Raw genomic sequence first — 19,101 nt, forward strand, 5'->3', positions numbered from 1 at the left:
CTCTTAATTTATATAAAACTAAGATGCCTACGTATCCTTAAATTGGTAAGGAATCAAAGCCAACGTAGTTCTTATTATTAAATGTATATTGATTTGTTTGTTTGGGGGGGAGTGGACTTGAACTTACTTTTAAAAACTTTAATTTAATATCAGAATTAAATTAAAGAGATTAAAAATAAGCCGCCTACGTATCCCGAAGGAATCAAAGCCACACGTAGTTCTCATGCGTACCTGGTTTCACGGATCACGGAATGGTTGATTTGTTTGGGGGGGGGTGGGCTTGAACTTACTTTCGAAAACTTTAACTTAATTTCACAATTAAATTAAAGAGATTAAAAATAAGCTGCCTACGTATCCCGAAGGAATCAAAGCCACACGTAGTTCTCATACGCACCTGGTTTCACAAATCAAGGAATGTCGCCGCCTTCACCGTCAATATCAATGGGCTGAGAGGTACTTGTTCCACCATCTGATCCAGATTCCGATGTCATTTGCATCCAAGGGTCATCCTCATCATCGTCCTCTATCTTCATACCTTGTGTTCTCTTCTCCGCTTGATCCCAATCCTTTTTACACACACATATCTCAATGCTTTCCGGGGATAGTCGTGATCTTTTTTCATCGAGAACTCGTCTACCTGCACTAAAAGCTGATTCGGAAGCAATTGTTGAAGCAGGGACCGCAAGAATGTCCCTTGCAATCCTTGCCAATATAGGAAAATCACCGGACCAGAATGCTGTTTCCACCACTTAAGAATATCAAAGTCATTATCAATGTCATATTGTAAAGCATAATATTCATTAAACTCTTTGTAAGTAGATGATAACGAGGATGACGAACCAGCCATTCGTGGCTTTTTAAGAATTTTTGAAATTAATGCTCCATACCTACCTTTGGCCTTGTTTGGTTCTGCAACATATGTTCCTTCGGGATTGTAAAGCATCACATAATTATCATAGAGAGCTTCTAAAGCATGTTTACAACGTATAATATATGACTCAATATCATAATGAATACCTAAGCAATCATAATAGAACTCAAGCACATCCTTCAAACCTTCAACTTTGACTCCCGGGTCAAGAATAGCAGCTAAACCATAAATGACAGGGAACTCACTAAAATACTTGTACCATTTCACCTTCATGGAATCAAGAATACTACGAATTGACAATACATCTATGCTACTATTGATTGCATTAACAATCTTAACGCACTCCAAAATAACAAGATGCAAGTTAGGCTGGTAAACATAAGAAAACACATTTGTAGCGTCAGCAAAAGCTTTCAACACATCACGGATCAGAATGGCATTGGTCCAATGTTCACTAGTAATTAAGGCTTCAGGATCCTGTTGTGACTCATTATAAATAATGGTCAACACGTCACGATAATCTATAGCTTGATTTAGTAACTTATAGGTTGAACTCCAACGAGTTGGTGTGTCAATTACACTCATCTCTTCTTTAGGCCTCTTTCCTTACATAAGGCCATATAACGTCTTTGAACATGTCGTGCAACTCTAATCCACTTGGTAACAGTTCTAATGGGTGTTAACAAAGGTTCTAGTTGAGTCATACCTTCTTGGACAGACAAATTCAGAATATGAGCACAACAACGAACATGTAATAGTGCACCGTCTATAAGCAAGGGAAGCTCAGTATCAACTTTCAAGTAGTCGATACACTTTGTGTTAGCAGTAGCATTATCAAGAGACAAAGAAAAAACTTTGCGGTTCAAATTAAAAGTTTTCAAAGAAGTCATAATACGAGTTTTCAAATTGAAACCACTATGGGACTCATCCATAGCTTCAAAACAAATTATCCGTTTTTGCAAATACCAATCATCATCAACCCAATGAGCGGTGACACAAATAAATGGCTCATGACAAAAAGAAGTCCACGTATCACAAGTCAAGCTAACCCGACACTCAATTGTACGAAACATTTCAATCAAATGCCCTCTGTACTTATAGTAAAGTTGTTGGGTATGACGTTTAAGGGTGTTTCGTGGAATACGTCTATACTGGGTTGCATAAATGTTCTATTCCACTCCTCAAGTTTGACGACTCACCATGATTAAAAGGCAATTCATCAAGGATAACATATTTGCTAAAACTCAATCATAGCATCTCTATTATAAAAGAAAGGCTTACCTCCACCGGGTTCCTTACCGAAATACCCATGCAATTGTCCTTGGACACTGTCACTTGCACCACCAACATGAACATTATCGGCTGTCATACCATGCTTTTCTTTCAAATGACGTCCCAAAGTACCGGTTCCACCACCTTGTTTCCATTTAAATATATTGTAACGATCCTTTATTAATCCTTAATCCAAGCTTATATTAGATTAAGAAAATGCCAAACATAGACTAAGTTGGACAAAGATTAAGATAAAATTATGGTATACTAAAACTCCTTAATCGCATTATATCAAAAAATTGGGCCACAACATGAAGTCATGAACTCCTCAAAACCCATAAAGTCCAAACAAACCAAATTAAAACCCTAAAAATCTCTTTTCAGTTTCTCATTCAACCCAGCCGTCACCCTAGAAAAACCTTACATGTTCTCAAATTCTCTACAAATTCTGAAATTCTATTCTGTTTTTTCTCTATTCTCAAATTCTCTTAATTTTCGTTCGTCGATTTTTAATTGATTTTCGAATCTACAAATTCGAATGTTGAAACGCCAAAATTTCCAGATCTAATAGCCAAATTCGATAATGGTGAGTAATAGCCAAATTCGAAAAATGGTGAGTAATAGCCAAAATTTGCAGATTTCAGAAGCTATTTGAAGTTTGATTCTTTGATATATGATACATTCTGTTGTATCTTATTTTAGGCTTTGCATCTTGGGATATGAAGATTTTAAAACAATTTGACATATATCAAGGTAACTGTTTCGAACTTTTGACTCAAATTGATGCATAATAGGTTGGATTTCAAAATTTTGTAGTGTTTATTTTTGGGTGATAAAATTGGAGGTTTGTTCTTTGTTATGCTTTCTCGGTTTCTCCTATGGGTTTGACTATGTAAGTCATTAGTTGGTTGTTGGGGCCCTAAATCTGCGTTTTTTTGCCTTAATCATGGTGATTAATCTGAATTTTGTTATTATGCCTATAATTAATCACAGTTAGTGAAGTAATCAGATTTGTGTTAATATATATTTGCTTCCTCTAGTATATAGTTCCATCTTAATACTTGTGTTAGTAGTATTTGCTTCCTCTAGTATATATGCTCACTTTTGTTAAATCCAATTTCATTCCTTATGGTATTGATTTATACCGAAATGAGATGCAGAATTCTGCTGAAAACGTAGTTGTAATTCTGTGAAGTTGTACTATCTCCTATGTTCTTAATCTTCCACTTTCAGTTCATTCTTAGTAAACATTGAACATTGATAATAGTTCATTTTCTGACATGTAAAATTCACATCTGAATTCAGGTAATCTATCTTTGACTATCTTAGTATTTTTTGTTTGTATAACTATTTTAGTATCTTACACTATGGATTTGTGATTATAATTAGGATTAATAACTAAAAATATAATTTATGTTAATAGTATAGATGTTCCTCTAGATTATCATGTTGTCAATCTTAAATTTCTGAAATTAAGAGTGTATAAATAGTTTGTTAATAGTATATTTGAAAAAAAAAACAGCAATTGTCATGCTTAATAGAAATATCACTGTATACTATTAAATAAAATAAAAATCCTAACTTTTTTTGCTATTTGTCAATTGTCATGCTTAATAAAAAAAAGTTAATAAAAATCCTAATAAAGAAAAGTTAATAGTATAGAATCAAAAGTAATACTTAATCTGTGAATTTGATTTTTTCCTTGCTCTTTTTCATGCTTTCTTAATTGTTATACTAATGTCAATTGTCAAAGTTAGGATTATTATTCATGTTCATTCTATTAATATTAATTCTTATGGATAAGCATTACTCCATTACTAATGTCGAAAACTCTAAAGTATGCTAATTGATATTAATGTCGAAAGTAATACTAACTAAAATGACATTGATTCTATTGAAAATGAACTACATGTGGCTTTTGTATTTAGAATCAAACTTACTAATGTCCAAAGTGTGCTAATTTATGCAAATGTCAAAATTACGTGTGGTTATTCCATATTTCGAAAGTAATACTAATGTATTATACATTTTCATTAAGTATATAGATATAAACTTAATACTAATTAAGTCATGTTAATGACGTACCTTCTCCGCTAGACGGCCGAACTTCGTTTTGAGATGGTCGGCGTGGTGGAGGTGGTGGCATGGTGGAACTAGATGATTGGTGGGATGTTCGTAACGGTGGGGAAACTTGAACTTCATCCAAGTGTTGTTCATACTCATTAACATTTTGGGTGTTAATCTCAAATTGGTCCATTTTTTTGGTTTTTGTAGGATTTTTTGTACTCTTTTTTTGGAATTTTAATTTGTAGAACTAGAAAAATTAAAAATTAACTTCCACTATTGCAAGAGACAAGAGAAATGGGAGAGCAAGAAAAATTGAGAATAGGAGGATTGAAAGTATTAGAAGATAGGAGATGAGAGATGGTGTGGTGAAATGGTTAGAATTAAGGTGCTATTTATAGGAAAAAATGGGAGGGAAATAATTGAAATTTACCCATACTTTCAAAATTGTAGCTCCATCTCCATGAGAAATCAATCCGTTACTGTAATATTGATCAATGTATTTGAAGAAAAAATATCACTACTACAGTGAATAGCCTGCAAAAGTTGATAACTTTGAAATAGGAAGGCATGGAAGCTAGAAGATATTGTCGGTATAGTATTGTTAGCTGTTGTTGTATGATAATTGTTGAGTATGCAATTTATTTGCTATTTGATTTGACCATTCACTATAAGTCTATAATGGAGGTTAAGATATTGTCGGTATAGTATTGTTAGCTGTTGTTGTATGATAATTGTTGAGTATGCAATTTATTTGCTATTTGATTTGACCATTCACTATAAGTCTATAATGGAGGTTTCAGGGATAAGGTGAAAGAATCAAGGAAAGAAGAGGTGAAAGAAGAGCATGCAAGGATGCCTTATCCTGCACAAAAAAGAGCTACTGCCTACAGGCTACAGCAGTAGTACAACCTACTTTTTTTTTTATTTTAGGTGAAGCAGAACAGCTTACTTGCCATGCCAAGTTGCATTTGCTTTTGACAATTGCACCACATTAGGAGAGGAGTAAAGAAGTTGTTGCCAACTGCCAAGTTGTTGGCTTGTTGCATTTGCTTTTAAGTGTAAATGTGTAATAAGATTATTTTTGTTGTTTCTGTTGCATGTTCAACTTATTATGTTTTGTTCAAGTAACTGTAATGGGCCAGTTAAATTACAATTATTGGGCCACAAAAATTACAAGTCAGATTTATTCAATGCATAAATGTAGGGTGAAAAATTACAACTATTGGGCCAAGAAAATTTGGCGGGCTGGGCTGGGCTGGTTACGGTCTGGGTTGGTCTGGGCCACGGTTTGGTTAGCGGTCTGGGCTGGGCTGGTTATATGACTGGGCTGGTTTGTGGGTTGGGCTGGGTGGGCTCGTAGGTGGGCTGGGCTGGTTACTTGGACTGGGCTGGACGGTTTCTTCACCGGGCTTTTATGGGCTGGGCCAAAGTTTAACAGCCCACGGACCATCCACTATTTTCACGGGCCTCATGGGCTTGGTCCGGGCTGGTCACGGGCTTAGCCCGCAAGGCCCACGACACGGGCTGGGCTGGGCGGGCTGGGCAGGCCCGCCCTGTTGGCCACCTCTATTCTCTAGTAATTAACTTTTTTCAACCTTCATCTTCTCTCACATCTTCTCTCTCCTCTCTCCTCTCTCCTCTCTCATCTTCTTTAGCATTTTCAACATCAAAAACACCCACCTATACACCACCGAAAACACCCACACCTATACACCACCGAAAACACCGCCCTCCCTAAACCCCACTCATGGCACTCTTCTTGAAAATGACAGAAGAACTTAGAGAAGCAGGCGCAACTAAGCAAGAACGTCATTTATGCACGCTTCTTGGCAATTCAATCACTGATGGCACCCCATACGCCTGGAAGATGTTCTATTCCGGCGAAGCCGCTGAACTACTGAGCGAAGATACGTACGAAACATTCAAAGAAACGATAGAATTTATGGAGGATTTTTTTGATACACCCCCTTGTCGGTCTACCATAACCGTTTCAGGGAAAAAAAAAAAAGGGAAATGCACAAAAAAAACCAAGCACAGTTATGATGTTAAGGAAGGAAAAAAACATAAAATCCCATCTAAAGAGAAAGGCAAAGGAAAAAAAAATGAGGTTCCAAGCATAGTAGACTATGCTAGCCAAAGAGGAACCACTATCTACCTTGATGTTAAGGAAGAAGTCTTTGATGATGAAGATGAAGACTCTGAAGAGATAGCCTATAATGCTCAAGACTTTTTTTGAGGTAAGTATGATTGACTTTTCCGGCTAATTGTTAATGTTAAGTTCAATATTTTTATTTTTTAACTGGTAATTATAAGTTGGTAATTTAAAGTTATTTGTGGTGTTCTTATTATATGTGATGCGCGCGGAACAATTTGCATTAACAATTACTTAGACTTTTTTAAAAAGAATATTGCATGATTAACAATTATATTTTCCGTTGCACGTCGGTTTATTTTAAATAGTAAAATTATGAAATGTAGACCTAATATGCTTATCATTATTCTAACGATTTCGTACGTTGTTGCTTATTTGTAGCTGCGCGGCCACCAACATTGAAGATTAATTATGTTCATGACCCACTCGCGAGCTGATTTGGATTACTACAATTGCCTACGTGGTTTTGGTTTTTTTTTGGACAACTATCATAAAAGTAGGTTATGAATTGCTTAATGTTGTAACTAAGTTATGATCATCTTAAGTTATGATCATCTTTTGCAAGCTTTTGGAAATGCTTTTGGACAAGTATCTCTTAATGTGTATCTCTTAACGTTAATCATATCAGTGGTTCTAAGAATCATATCTCGTATAGCAGTTATCATATCTCGTATAGCAGTAATCATATCTCATATAGAAGTAATATGAATCATATCATATAATAACATAACGAGTCCCCCAACAGTAGTACATTAGAAAAGCATAAACCGAACCCGACTCATAACAACCATAATCTAAACCCGAGTCATAAGAAACAACAATAACATTGATAGTAGACAACTAATAAGCAAAATCTTCTCCCTAGTAGCCATGGACTCCATCTTCAATTGATGATATTTGTTTGTCTTCTCCAAAACATTTTTTTTTTCCTTCAGTTGATGCACCTTAGCTTGTAATTTCCTGTTTACCTCTGTAAGTTCCTCTATAATTGCATCTTTGTTCTTCATATGTTCATCCGTTAAATGAGAGTGTAAATCGTCCTCCCAAATAAAAAAGCCACAATCATCCGACTATTCAAAATAAATATAATTATAATTAGACAACAAAATGCATGTAACATAATAAAAATTAAACAAGACTTAATATGATTAATAAAAAATGCTTACAGGCCATGCTGCACAACCATAGAATTTTCTTCCGGCGTTAGGGCCCCCATTGGCGGTGCGGATATTAGCTTGCCGGCGATGATAGCATTTAATTGGATTTTTTTTCCGACCAACACTACTCGAAGAACCACTAGACCCTTGCATATTACTTGTACTTGCAATCGCTTTGCTAATCCCTTCACATTATATAATGCCAATAGGTCACCAAAAAGATGGGGCCCAACTTCCAATATGTCACTTGTTATATATAGTTAATGCCTTTGTCACCCACCCCTCATATTCACAATTACTTAACCCACTTCTAAACTAATTGAAACCAATTTCCCATGGTTCCTCCACCACAAAATTACCACTATGAACCGGCCGGAGTTATGGTGGTAAGGCAAAGGGCACCATTCACTAGGGAGGCACCTCATATTAATGTCAACCAACATCGTTACTTTTACCACCAACCAAGAGATGTTGCTGAGGAAAACCGGGTCTACTTGAATGCTCATCAAGTGCGACACTTAATGAGGAATCCTTTCCCTTCATGGCCTACCCACATGTTGCCACTCTACATGGTTGGTCCCGATGGTTATGTGAGGCACGCGTACGTACCTTCTTTAAGTGATTTAGGAGGGGTTCCAGCACCCGCGCGAGTTTTGATAAGGTGGCAGATGGTGAAACTTGACATGCAACGCGTTGAAGATCATATTGTGCCACGGGAATTTGAAAATGTGATGGACCCGTACCCCATATGTACAACAGAGGGAGAATTTTAGCTCTCCAAAGAAGGCCATGTAATGTGGTAATGGCTACATATGAAGATGCCATGGAGATCCTACATGTAATTGAGGAATTCAACCAGATCAATGTCCTCATTACGGAAATGGTTGTCAGGAAAGATGGCTTCTATCGGCCTTTCAATTTCGTTAAATCCACCCGATGCTCAACAACCATTCCCCAAATATTGCACTATATAGTCCAATTATTATTTGGAGTACGAGAGGAATTACAAGGCCGGGATTTATAAATAATCTTTTGGATACCATTCACAACCACAGGCCTCGTTTAATTGTACTTTTCGAAACCCGAGCTACCCCCAATCAATTTAATTATTTATGGTCTCGTCAAGGGGGGCCCAATATGAGGTGGGAGGCCGCATCGGGACTTCGTGAAACCGGAGGTACGGTGGTTATGTGGGACCCCACAAACTAGCTATGAACAGATTACCAACAACGTTTATGGGAATTATAAGAATGAAGATCATTTTCAAGGTAATGTTAAAAATATATGTGTAGGTTTTTTCATAAGTTACAAATTTTTAAACCTATTAATATTATTCTTGTTAATATTTTTTGCAGGGACTGTGATGAATTGTGTGGAGGAATTATCTTAATTACAATTATCTTAATTCCATAAGCTTTAGTTTAATTGTATGTTTTGTCTTATGAAATCAACGTTTAATTGTATGTTTCTTACTGTAATGTTAATTGTAACAACTTATGTTTTTGCAATTCTAAGAAATATGTACGTTTTTTAAATTCACCTTGATTTTATTTTTTTAAAATATATGCTGTAAATAATTCATAGATAGGGTCTGCAAAAAGAAGGTCTACAAAAAAATGATGTGATTTCAGCAAGCCCAAATCTCTAGATCTAGGTGGCGTGTTGCAGCAAGCCCAAATCTGATGAAGGTGGCGTGTTGCAGCAAATTTTTTGTGGGCTTGCGTGCAAGGTCTGCACACACCTCGGTTCTCGGGCTGACAGAGCTGTTGTATCAAACAGCTTTTGTTAGCTTTTAAATTTTTTTTTTTTATTACCGCACAGCGGGCTTTAGCTCCAAATTTGTAGCCCTTCTTCGGCCCTTCTTCCCACACCACATGCCAAAATTGTAGCCCAATTTTACTATATCATTCCATATTTAATTTATTTTTTTACACAAACGTTTGAAGGTATTTGTTTTCCATATTTGCCTATAAATATAACTTGCATATGTAATATAAGTATATTCATTCCATAAAAACATTCTACCTTTATTTCATAAAAAACATTCTACCTTCATTCCAGAAAAAACATTTTTCCTTCCATTCCATAAAAAACATTCGACCTTCATTCCACAAAATACATTCGACCTTCATTCCTAAAAAACATTCTACCTTGATTCCTAAAAAACATTGTGAATATAATATATATGCGAAAACGAAACGTCTAAAAATTCAGGTTAAACCAGGTTAAACCATGTCAACGACAAAAATTTCTCTACATTGTAATTCTATCGACCAAATACTTAACGGCGGAATTGCAACACGCTACATTACCGAGGTTTGTGGCGAGAACGCATCAGGTAAAACTCAATTATGCCTACAAGCTGTAATGTGTGCACAATTGCCACCAAGACTTGGTGGTCTTTACTGTGGATCTATATACTTAAACACAAGTGGGCCTTTTCCATCAACTAGAGCCAACACATTAGCAATTAAATGTCGCACAATTTATGATTCAGGTGAAAATCCCTTAGACAACATCATTGTGAAACAAGTTAATTCCCCCGAGGAAATGATTGTTGTCCTAGACAATCTCAAAACCCTAATGGAGAATTCCTTAGTTACTACTCGACCTATACGCCTACTGGTACTCGATTCAATAACGGCCCTATGCCGCTCTTATTTTAGTACTAATGATATAACAGCAAGGAGTACTTTTCTGCGAAAAGTGATTACTACTCTTAAAGAATTAGCTAATCAATACAACTCCGCTATCATCATCACAAACGAGGTTACTGACGTAGTTGGCAGCTCCAGAACGAGGGGTCACGTTCATCAAGTGCAAAGTAGTGGAAGGATGGTGCAACCAAGTCTTGGTATGTATTGGACCGGACTAATAAACATCCGTATCTTCCTCACAAAGAGGATACAGATGGAAGAACACGTAGAGAAGCACGTGTTGTATTATCTTTCTACTCTACCACTTAGACGGGCCGAATTCGCTATAGGCCATTGGGATTATTTTGCAATAACAAACTGTTCGTATTTCTGTAACGTACATTATGAACTTCTTCTACCGAAAGTACTTATTTTCAGTTTGTTATTTACTTATGTTTGCTACATTATCAATTTGCTACATTATGAAAGTGTGCTTTACTTATTTCAATAAATTTGCTACCACTTTTCTCACTTTGCTATTTGATTTGTTTGCTACATAATCAAATTGTCCTCACATGTAAATGAAGTGAAACTACACAAAATCATTGCCCAAGAAGCCACGAACATAAACAACATTTAACATTTGTACATTTTACACCAAAATTAGAAATAAACACATATGGCCACTTAACAAGTATGCCACGTACGATATGGCATAGCTTACAAAAACAACGATTCTCATATATTACCCAAATATTCACACCACCTTTTGCGTCCTGACCCCCAAACCTTTGCGTCCTATAGAACCCAAAATGTCTTTTAAAGGCCTAACTTTAGTACTACCCCCATACTTTACTACCAATCATCTTCTTCACCTTATCTTTTAGCTCGTTGCTTCACAAAGCAAATCTTCTGTAAGCAGCCACTTCCTTTCTCCTTTATTAGCAGGCTGCATTTACATCACTAACTTTAGTCACGTTCCCAAAGTAATATCATTATGCAAAATTTAAAGTGCCAATAGATTTACTCACGATAATACTCAAATTTGTAACGCGCTGCACACCCTTTATTGCCAATAGCATGTGGATCCCTTTCATCACTACACACACAATTACTTATATTACAAACCTATGGCCACTTCCTTCAAATTTGCCACACAAAACAACATTAAATTTACCATTCACTATAGGCGTCGTCCATATTCACCGCCTTCCTCTCCATTTCCTTATTTGCCCAGGTAACCATTGCCCTTCAAAGCTTGAGAAAAGAATATCAACCCAATCGCCTATTACAATAATATGACTATCATAACTCAAGTTGATAACAACTATTTAACAAACACATATAATATCAACTCGTTTCTTTACCAATTCCTCAATGGCCTTTGCATGGTGCTCAATGAATTTGGACGGTGTGCATCTATGACCCAACTCCTCACTATTAACAGAAACACGAGCACACCACCATTTTCTGTCTTCCAAAACTGGAACAAAGACCTACCATAACCAAATATGAAGTCCAGTTCAAGATTCAAAGATAACAACATAGTATTCATAATATAAAAATAACATATATGAGGTCCAGTTCAAAAATTCAAAGATAAGAACATAGTTTTCATAATATATAAATAACATATATGAGGTCCAGTTCAAGATTGAAAGATAACAACATAGTTTTCATAATATAAAAATAACATATATGAGGTCCAGTTCAAGATTCAAAGATAACACATAGTTTTCATAATATAAAAATAACATATATGAGGTCCAGTTCAAGATTCAAAGATAACAACATAGTTTTCATAATATATAAATAACATATATGAGGTCCAGTTCAAGATTCAAAGATAACAACATAGTTTTTATAATATATAAATAACATATATGAGGTCCAGTTCAAGATTCAAAGATAACAACATAGTTTTCATAATATAAATAACATATATGAGGTCCAGTTCAAGATTGAAAGTTTGCAACCTCGTTTTCATAATATATAAATAACATATATGAAGTCCAGTTCAAGATTGAAAGATAACAACATAGTTTTCATAATATATAAATTACATATATGAGGTCCAGTTCAAAATTCAAAGATAACAACCTACTTTTCAAATATATAAATAACATGTATGAGAGGTCCAATTCAAGATTGAAAGATAACAACATAGTATTCATAATATCAAAATAACATATATGAGGTCCAGTTCAAGATTGAAAGTTTGCAACATAGTTTTCATGATATATAAATAACATATATGAAGTCCAGTTCAAGATTCAAAGATTGCAACATAGTTTTCATAATATATAAATAACATATATGAGAGGTCCAATTCAAGATTGAAAGATAGCAACCTAGTTTTCATAATATAAAAATAACATATATGAAGTCCAGTTCTTCACACAAGAACAATTCCCACTTCTTAACCCATATTATTTACGCTATTACAATCAACTTAATAACCAACCATCATTACATCAGTCACAAAGTTCCACATATCCCACTCATATACAAATCCTTAATAACCAACTTGATAACCAACAATTTATGAGATGAGGAAAGATTCTAAACATTCGAATCCTTCAATTGGGCAAATAATTTTGACCAACTTAACCATCTATCAAACCTATTCTCATACTATCATACTACTCATAGTATATAGTTTATAGTTTATATTACCATACTCATACATATACTACATTACTACTCATGATTTTTAGCGTATTAATTCATTATTCTCATACTATTTCCTTACCCCAAATATACGATTGGCGTGAATCCTTAATCTTTAGCAACAGCACATCCAATTTCACGACAATCGTTCCAATCTCCCGATCTCCGGACATTCTCAAATACCCGAGCCTGCATATACAACCCCCATTAGTGCTTTTAAATATTAGTAAATATTGCATTGATCTAATAATAAAACCTTACCGCAAATGTAGGATCGATCATAAAACGTATACTAGAGTTTCCAAATTTCCTCCGCCACATGCGCGTATACATTGCACCAGCCACCCTTACGTACTGCATTGAAAGTTGCTTCCTTTACAAATTAATATCGTTTTTATTTTCAAATTATTTAACAACCATATGAACTTACATTCTCGTGAACGCATTGTGTGCCACCAAGCACTGTCTTGCATTCTTCTAAGGTAGCAACCAATGTCCCACATTTTACCATTACGACTTCTTCCCTGAAACCATCAAACCATCAAATACACATCAATGTTACTATAAATACTCGTGTACTACTTGATAAAATAGAGAAACTTACGCATTGGCGTCCGGTTTTTCAGCATAAATAAACTTCATTAGCTTTGACTTGAAGTTTGGATACTCTCTAGGTATAAGTTGAACATTAAATTCCTTATCACGTATCCTTGCACTGGCTCTTGTAACCCGCTTCCTCCTACTCTTCTTCACTTTCGATGATCCTTTTGTTCGCGACAAGCTTCCTAAGCTTCCTGATATGGTTTCCAAGTTTCCCGCCGCAGAGCTTTCAGGACCTAAATTGTCTCCAACAACAGGGGGATCGAATGCAAATCCCCACTCATACCTCGATGTACTAGGTCCACCATCACAATCACCATCATCACTCAACATTTTTATCCGTTGACTCACCAACTTTATCACCCTACTTATAGACGAACTTGCTGCTGCACTTCCTACACCACTGCCACCACTGCCTTCCCTTGCTCCTCCGATACCACCACTGCCATCTTGCCTTCCTCCACTGCCTTCACTTCCTCCACTGCCTTCACTTCCTTCACTTCCTCCTCCCAGACCACCACTTACTCCCACACCACCAACACTGCCTTCCTCCCCTCCCAGACCACCATTTTCTCCCACACCACCACTGCCACCCACACCACCACTGCCTCCCACACCTCCCACACCACCGCTGCCACCCACACCACCACTGCCTCCCACACCTCTCATGCCACCACTGCCACCCACACCACCACTGCCTCGAACACCACCACTGCCTTCCACACCTCCCACGCCATCACTGCCTTCCACACCTCCCACGCCACCACTGCCTCCAACATCTCCCATACCACTGCCTCCCACATCTCCCATACCACTGCCTCCCACACCTCCCATACCACTTTCACTTCCTCCACCACATTCATCTTCACCTTCAACACCTTCACATACAACATGATATAGCATTTCATAAACACGCATAATAAACACGCATAACATATATGAGGTCCAGTTCAAGATTGAAAGTTTAGTATTCATAATATAAAAATAACATATATGAGGTCCAGTTCAAGATTCAAAGTTTGCAACATAGTTTTCTTAATATATCTCTATTATATAAGCCAAGGGAGGAGGTGTGGTGTCCTCTTTTGAAGTGACTAAAATACCCTCTAATCATTTAAGTTTTTCTTTTTATAAAAAATTGAAAAATGATAATCAATGAAACTTGCCATATGAATAGGTCAAAAATGGAATATGCAATACCATTAATAACTTGACAAACTAGATTGACACAATTAATTCACGAAATCAATAAAAATCTTCAACCAAAAAAAGTTAGCAACATATCGTGATAACATAATATTTCATATTTACAAAGTTCAAACAATATGGTTTATTAACATCTGTAATTGTTAAAGAACTATACTAAAGTCGCTGAAAAGAAAATTATTAAATCATCTACCAAATTTTACAGTGATGGTATTGAACAGTTAAACATCATTCACCTTTAATTTAAAAAGATAATAAGATCTACAAAAAAAACCTCAATAATTTACATCACTATCAAAATAACTTTAGATAAAAAAAAACATGTCCATTTATATATAACTGCATAAAATTGTCGACGCACGCATCGCGTGCACATACAACTAGTAAATAACATATATGAGGTCCAGTACAAGATTAAAAGTTTGCAACATAGTATTCATAATATAAAAATAACATATATGAAGTCCAGTTCAAGATTGAAAGTTTGCAACATAGTATTCATAATATATAAATAACATATATGAAGTCCAGTTCAAGATTGAAAGATTGCAACATAGTTTTCATAATATAACAATAACATATATGAGGTCCAGTTCAAGATTCAAACATAACAACATAGTTTTCATAATATAAATATAACATATATGAGGTCCAGTTCAAGATTGAAAGATTGCAACATAGTTTTCATAATATAAATATAACATATATGAGGTCCAGTTCAAGATTCAAAGATAACAACATAGTTTTCATAATATAAATATAACATATATGAGGTCCAGTTCAAGATTCAAAGATAACAACATAGTTTTCATAATATAAATATAACATATATGAGGTCCAGTTCAAGATTCAAAGATACAACATAGTTTTCATAATATAATATAACATATATGAGGTCCAGTTCAAGATTCAAAGATAACAACATAGTTTTCATAATATAAATATAACATATATGAGGTCCAGTTCAAGATTCAAAATAACAACATAGTTTTCATAATATAAATATAACATATATGAGGTCCAGTTCAAGATTCAAACATAACAAATAGTTTTCATAATATATAAATAACATATATGAGGTCCAGTTCAAGATTGAAAGTTTGCAACATAGTATCATAATATATAAATAACATATATGAAGTCCAGTTCAAGATTCAAAATAAATTATGTTATTGCTATTCATAAAACCTCGACATTCTTCAACACGTTTCTTCTGCATTTTGCGCTGATAAGGGTTAAGCTTGTCCCTTGCCCCCTTCGGCGATTACGACTTGGGCCGTGATCAGAATCCGAATCCAAATTATCATCAAATGCATTACGATTGCGATGCAATGGATTAATTTCCAATCCCATTCCACTCAACACAAGAGCAGCAATCTGGTCATCATTATTGCAAAATTTTGTAATGTACAAAATTTAAAGTTTAAAATGCTCAACAGTAACAATAAGTTACTACCTCATAAGACATGCATTGAGGTCCCATCGTGTCTCTCGCAACTAACGATGTTTCTCACCGTACGCCAAGTCAATGCACTAATGACAAGATATAAGTTAGGATATTTTAACTATATGTAACATACAAAAACCATAATTCATACCCCAATATTCCCATAATCTCCCTTCCCACTTTGTCGATCAGCTTCTTTCGCTTCAGTCACATCTTTCGCAGACCACGCTTTTAACCTCGGAAATAATCCCCAACGCACAGGAGGACGATGCAATCGATCAAGGTACATAATCTATATCAATTTTGCAAGACAATAAAATATTCTATCATCATCTACAAACATACATATCCAAATATAACAAATACACAATATAATATATCACTAACCGCAAGAAAATACGTGCAACCTCCACAACCTTTCGCATACCCTTCCCTGTAAAACTTTTCTGCAAAGTGACGCGCATGTACTAATAACTTATCCAATACAAGCGACGCCCAATCATATTTGTGAGCATCCACGGCCAATGTTGATGCAACCACTAAGTCACTCTCTAACCTTCTACATGTTGTTGGGCACAAAAAATCACACAAAGCAAGCATCAAGAATGCAGTCTTGAATTCAACTTCATCCTCCGAAGTACTTATCCCCTCAACCTTCTCAATTACCTTTACCATAGGAATACCAACTGAGGAACCATACTTCTGCTGTATTTCTAGTACTGCCCTCTTAACATTTTCATTTCGTGCTACAAGTGGAACTCTTTTCGGTCCATGAGGTATACCTAATACCCAATGCACCTGTCGCTTATCCATAGGGTACTCTACCCCCCCCCGGGAACATTATCACATTCCTACAAGTGTCTACCAATGTCATCAACCAATAGCAAAAATTCCGTGGTAATCTCTTCCCCCTCAAATAAAGTAATCCCTCAAAACCCATGTCTCTAACCCATTGCCTTTTCATCTCACAAAAACCACCAATAATTTTACCTAAGGTCTCAACCCTACAGTTTACATTTGCTTGCGCCCCTTTACACTTAGCTAGTTGTGTTTTCAGCACTTCACCACGCGACTTCACTTCACCGCCTACAGATTTTTCTATACCCTGCAAACCCATATCATTTATATCACTTATTCACTTTTGCATCATATTAACAATCTATGTTATACAACAAAAATCGCAAATATTTTAACTCATCTGAATATCTCTGCACTCAATACAAGTTTTTTTATCTACCACTTTTTTACGCTTTCCACCTGCATACATACATGTTTTCAATATCATTACAACAACCTTCATGATTTCTTCTATTCATATTTTTTATTACCTGCTTCCCAACTCCATCGTCCCTTAAGCTCTAGCTTCTTCTTCGATTTATATTTCCTACCACCTTCCTGCTGGTGTCAAATTTTCAGAGTTATGTCTCAAAATTTCACCAAAATCAACAAATCACCATTTATCAATTACATTACCTCCAAACATTCAGCTTCTGCAACATACTCCCTATCACTCGACCTTCCACCACTCTTCCTCATTATCCCTACATTACAATTGTACAATTATATCCTAAACATGATAACATTAAACGAAACCCTAAATTTCCTACAATTAACAACATTCACAACACAAACAATTGCACACAAAAAGATCAAATAATTGCAACACAAACCATTCAAGTAGCAAGTGCTGTCAAAAACCATTCAAGTATTCAAGTATTTAAAGAAAAAAAATAACAGATCAGAACATGATCGATCAAAGGGCTGCCAAAAACACAAACGAACGTTTCTCATGAATTTCGATGAATTTTCGAATACAACACCTACACACACATCTACATTTTTCGTACAAATAACAAAATAATTAAACAAATTTAAGCTGAAAAACAAACAAAAACATCACAGAAATTTCAACCATATCAACAATTTACCCAAATATTCAAATTACATATATATATACCTTCAACGAAAACATAAATTACCTCAATTGCAACTTTTCTTCTTCAACCCTTCAATTCAATGACAATTTCCAAATTTCAAGGGACAACCTTCCTCCACGTTTTTTACAGCACTTTCTACACCATCGCTTTGTTGATGATAGAAGATTTCAACACTCCACTTCTTATTTCATGATTTCGCATGAAAATTTTGGTTTTTTTTGGATTTTTTGGTTTCGCACTCTCAAACTCTTTTCCTCTCTGTTTTCCGTTTCTTTTTTTTGTTTTCCGTTTCCAAAATTTTAAAACCCAAAATGAAATAAATTCAGGTGGTTCTTTTTGGGGGGTACTGTAGCATGGGAAATTACTAAATTGCCCCTGTTATGGGCAACTGCTGCCCAATAGCTGTTATGGGAATATCAGCTCTCTGGTTAGTTGTAGCTTATTTCATGCGCTACTTGCTTGCTAGCTAGTGGTTTTAACAGAATAATAGACCCTTCATCTTTTATTTAATATATCAAGGACAATGACTCTTTAGATCTCTTAGATGATTGCTACTTTGTATAATTTGAGAAAGTTGAATATAATTATGCTTTTGCGGTGGAGAATTGAGTTTGATTATGAGATTATGTGTTCTAATTAATGATTTGTCTATCTTAACCCTCTTCAATCTTCATCCCAAGTTTTCACGTCATCCATCCGAAATTATGCGTCATATTGATTCAACCCGTTTCCTCTGTTTCGTTTTAAATGCAACAAAGAGGTATTATTTGTGAGATATAAAATATTCATTTGTTACATTTAAAATGAAACGGATGAAGTATAACATAATCTTAGCAACAACAACAAAAACTTGTACCATAATATGTTATTTTTATGATTCTCCTAATTCAATCTTCATTTCCGTAATCCGATTATAAACTAACGTTATTTGATATTACATAATAACTTTTTCTAGGCATCCTAATTAAGTAGTACTTCATAATACTTTCTCCATTCTTTTTTAATTGCAACATTTCTCTTATTTGGAAGTTTCACATCAAATAACATTTTTTTATTTGGTGATATCTTCTGTTTATTTCTCTCTTT

The 19,101-nt window shown here is 35.3% G+C and overlaps 2 protein-coding genes across 2 annotated transcripts; both read right to left on the reverse strand.

Moving 5' to 3' along the window:
• Positions 1–12,933: 12,933 nt before the first annotated feature.
• Positions 12,934–14,343, reverse strand: LOC104885408 (uncharacterized). The gene is made up of 4 exons (XM_057390893.1): positions 13,430–14,343; positions 13,256–13,349; positions 13,087–13,179; positions 12,934–13,014 (listed from the first exon to the last, which is right to left on the reverse strand). Exons 1-4 carry the CDS (start codon positions 14,341–14,343, stop codon positions 12,934–12,936), a joined length of 1,182 nt encoding a protein of 393 aa, XP_057246876.1.
• Positions 14,344–16,107: 1,764 nt separating this feature from the next.
• Positions 16,108–17,180, reverse strand: LOC130592126 (uncharacterized). Its single transcript, XM_057396297.1, has 3 exons — positions 16,466–17,180; positions 16,230–16,370; positions 16,108–16,164 (listed from the first exon to the last, which is right to left on the reverse strand). Exons 1-3 carry the CDS (start codon positions 16,889–16,891, stop codon positions 16,129–16,131), a joined length of 603 nt encoding a protein of 200 aa, XP_057252280.1. The 5' UTR covers positions 16,892–17,180; the 3' UTR covers positions 16,108–16,128.
• Between the last annotated feature and the right edge of the window lie 1,921 nt (positions 17,181–19,101).

Source organism: Beta vulgaris, chromosome 7, assembly GCF_026745355.1.
Source record: "Beta vulgaris subsp. vulgaris cultivar EL10 chromosome 7, EL10.2, whole genome shotgun sequence".
Taxonomy (NCBI): domain Eukaryota; kingdom Viridiplantae; phylum Streptophyta; class Magnoliopsida; order Caryophyllales; family Amaranthaceae; genus Beta; species Beta vulgaris.

Excerpts from the sequence above, each read along its gene's own strand:
- LOC130592126 (XM_057396297.1), bottom strand. The coding sequence starts at position 16,891 with ATGGATAAGCGACAGGTGCATTGGGTATTAGGTATACCTCATGGACCG. Across the intron at positions 16,371-16,465 it reads GTTGCACGTATTTTCTTGCG|ATTATGTACCTTGATCGATT; the intron begins GTTAGTGATATA and ends AAATTGATATAG. Across the intron at positions 16,165-16,229 it reads GAGATTATGGGAATATTGGG|TGCATTGACTTGGCGTACGG; the intron begins GTATGAATTATG and ends TCTTGTCATTAG.
- LOC104885408 (XM_057390893.1), bottom strand. The coding sequence starts at position 14,343 with ATGCGTGTTTATGAAATGCTATATCATGTTGTATGTGAAGGTGTTGAA. Across the intron at positions 13,350-13,429 it reads GAAAAACCGGACGCCAATGC|GGAAGAAGTCGTAATGGTAA; the intron begins GTAAGTTTCTCT and ends TGATGGTTTCAG. Across the intron at positions 13,180-13,255 it reads CACAATGCGTTCACGAGAAT|TACGTAAGGGTGGCTGGTGC; the intron begins GTAAGTTCATAT and ends CTTTCAATGCAG.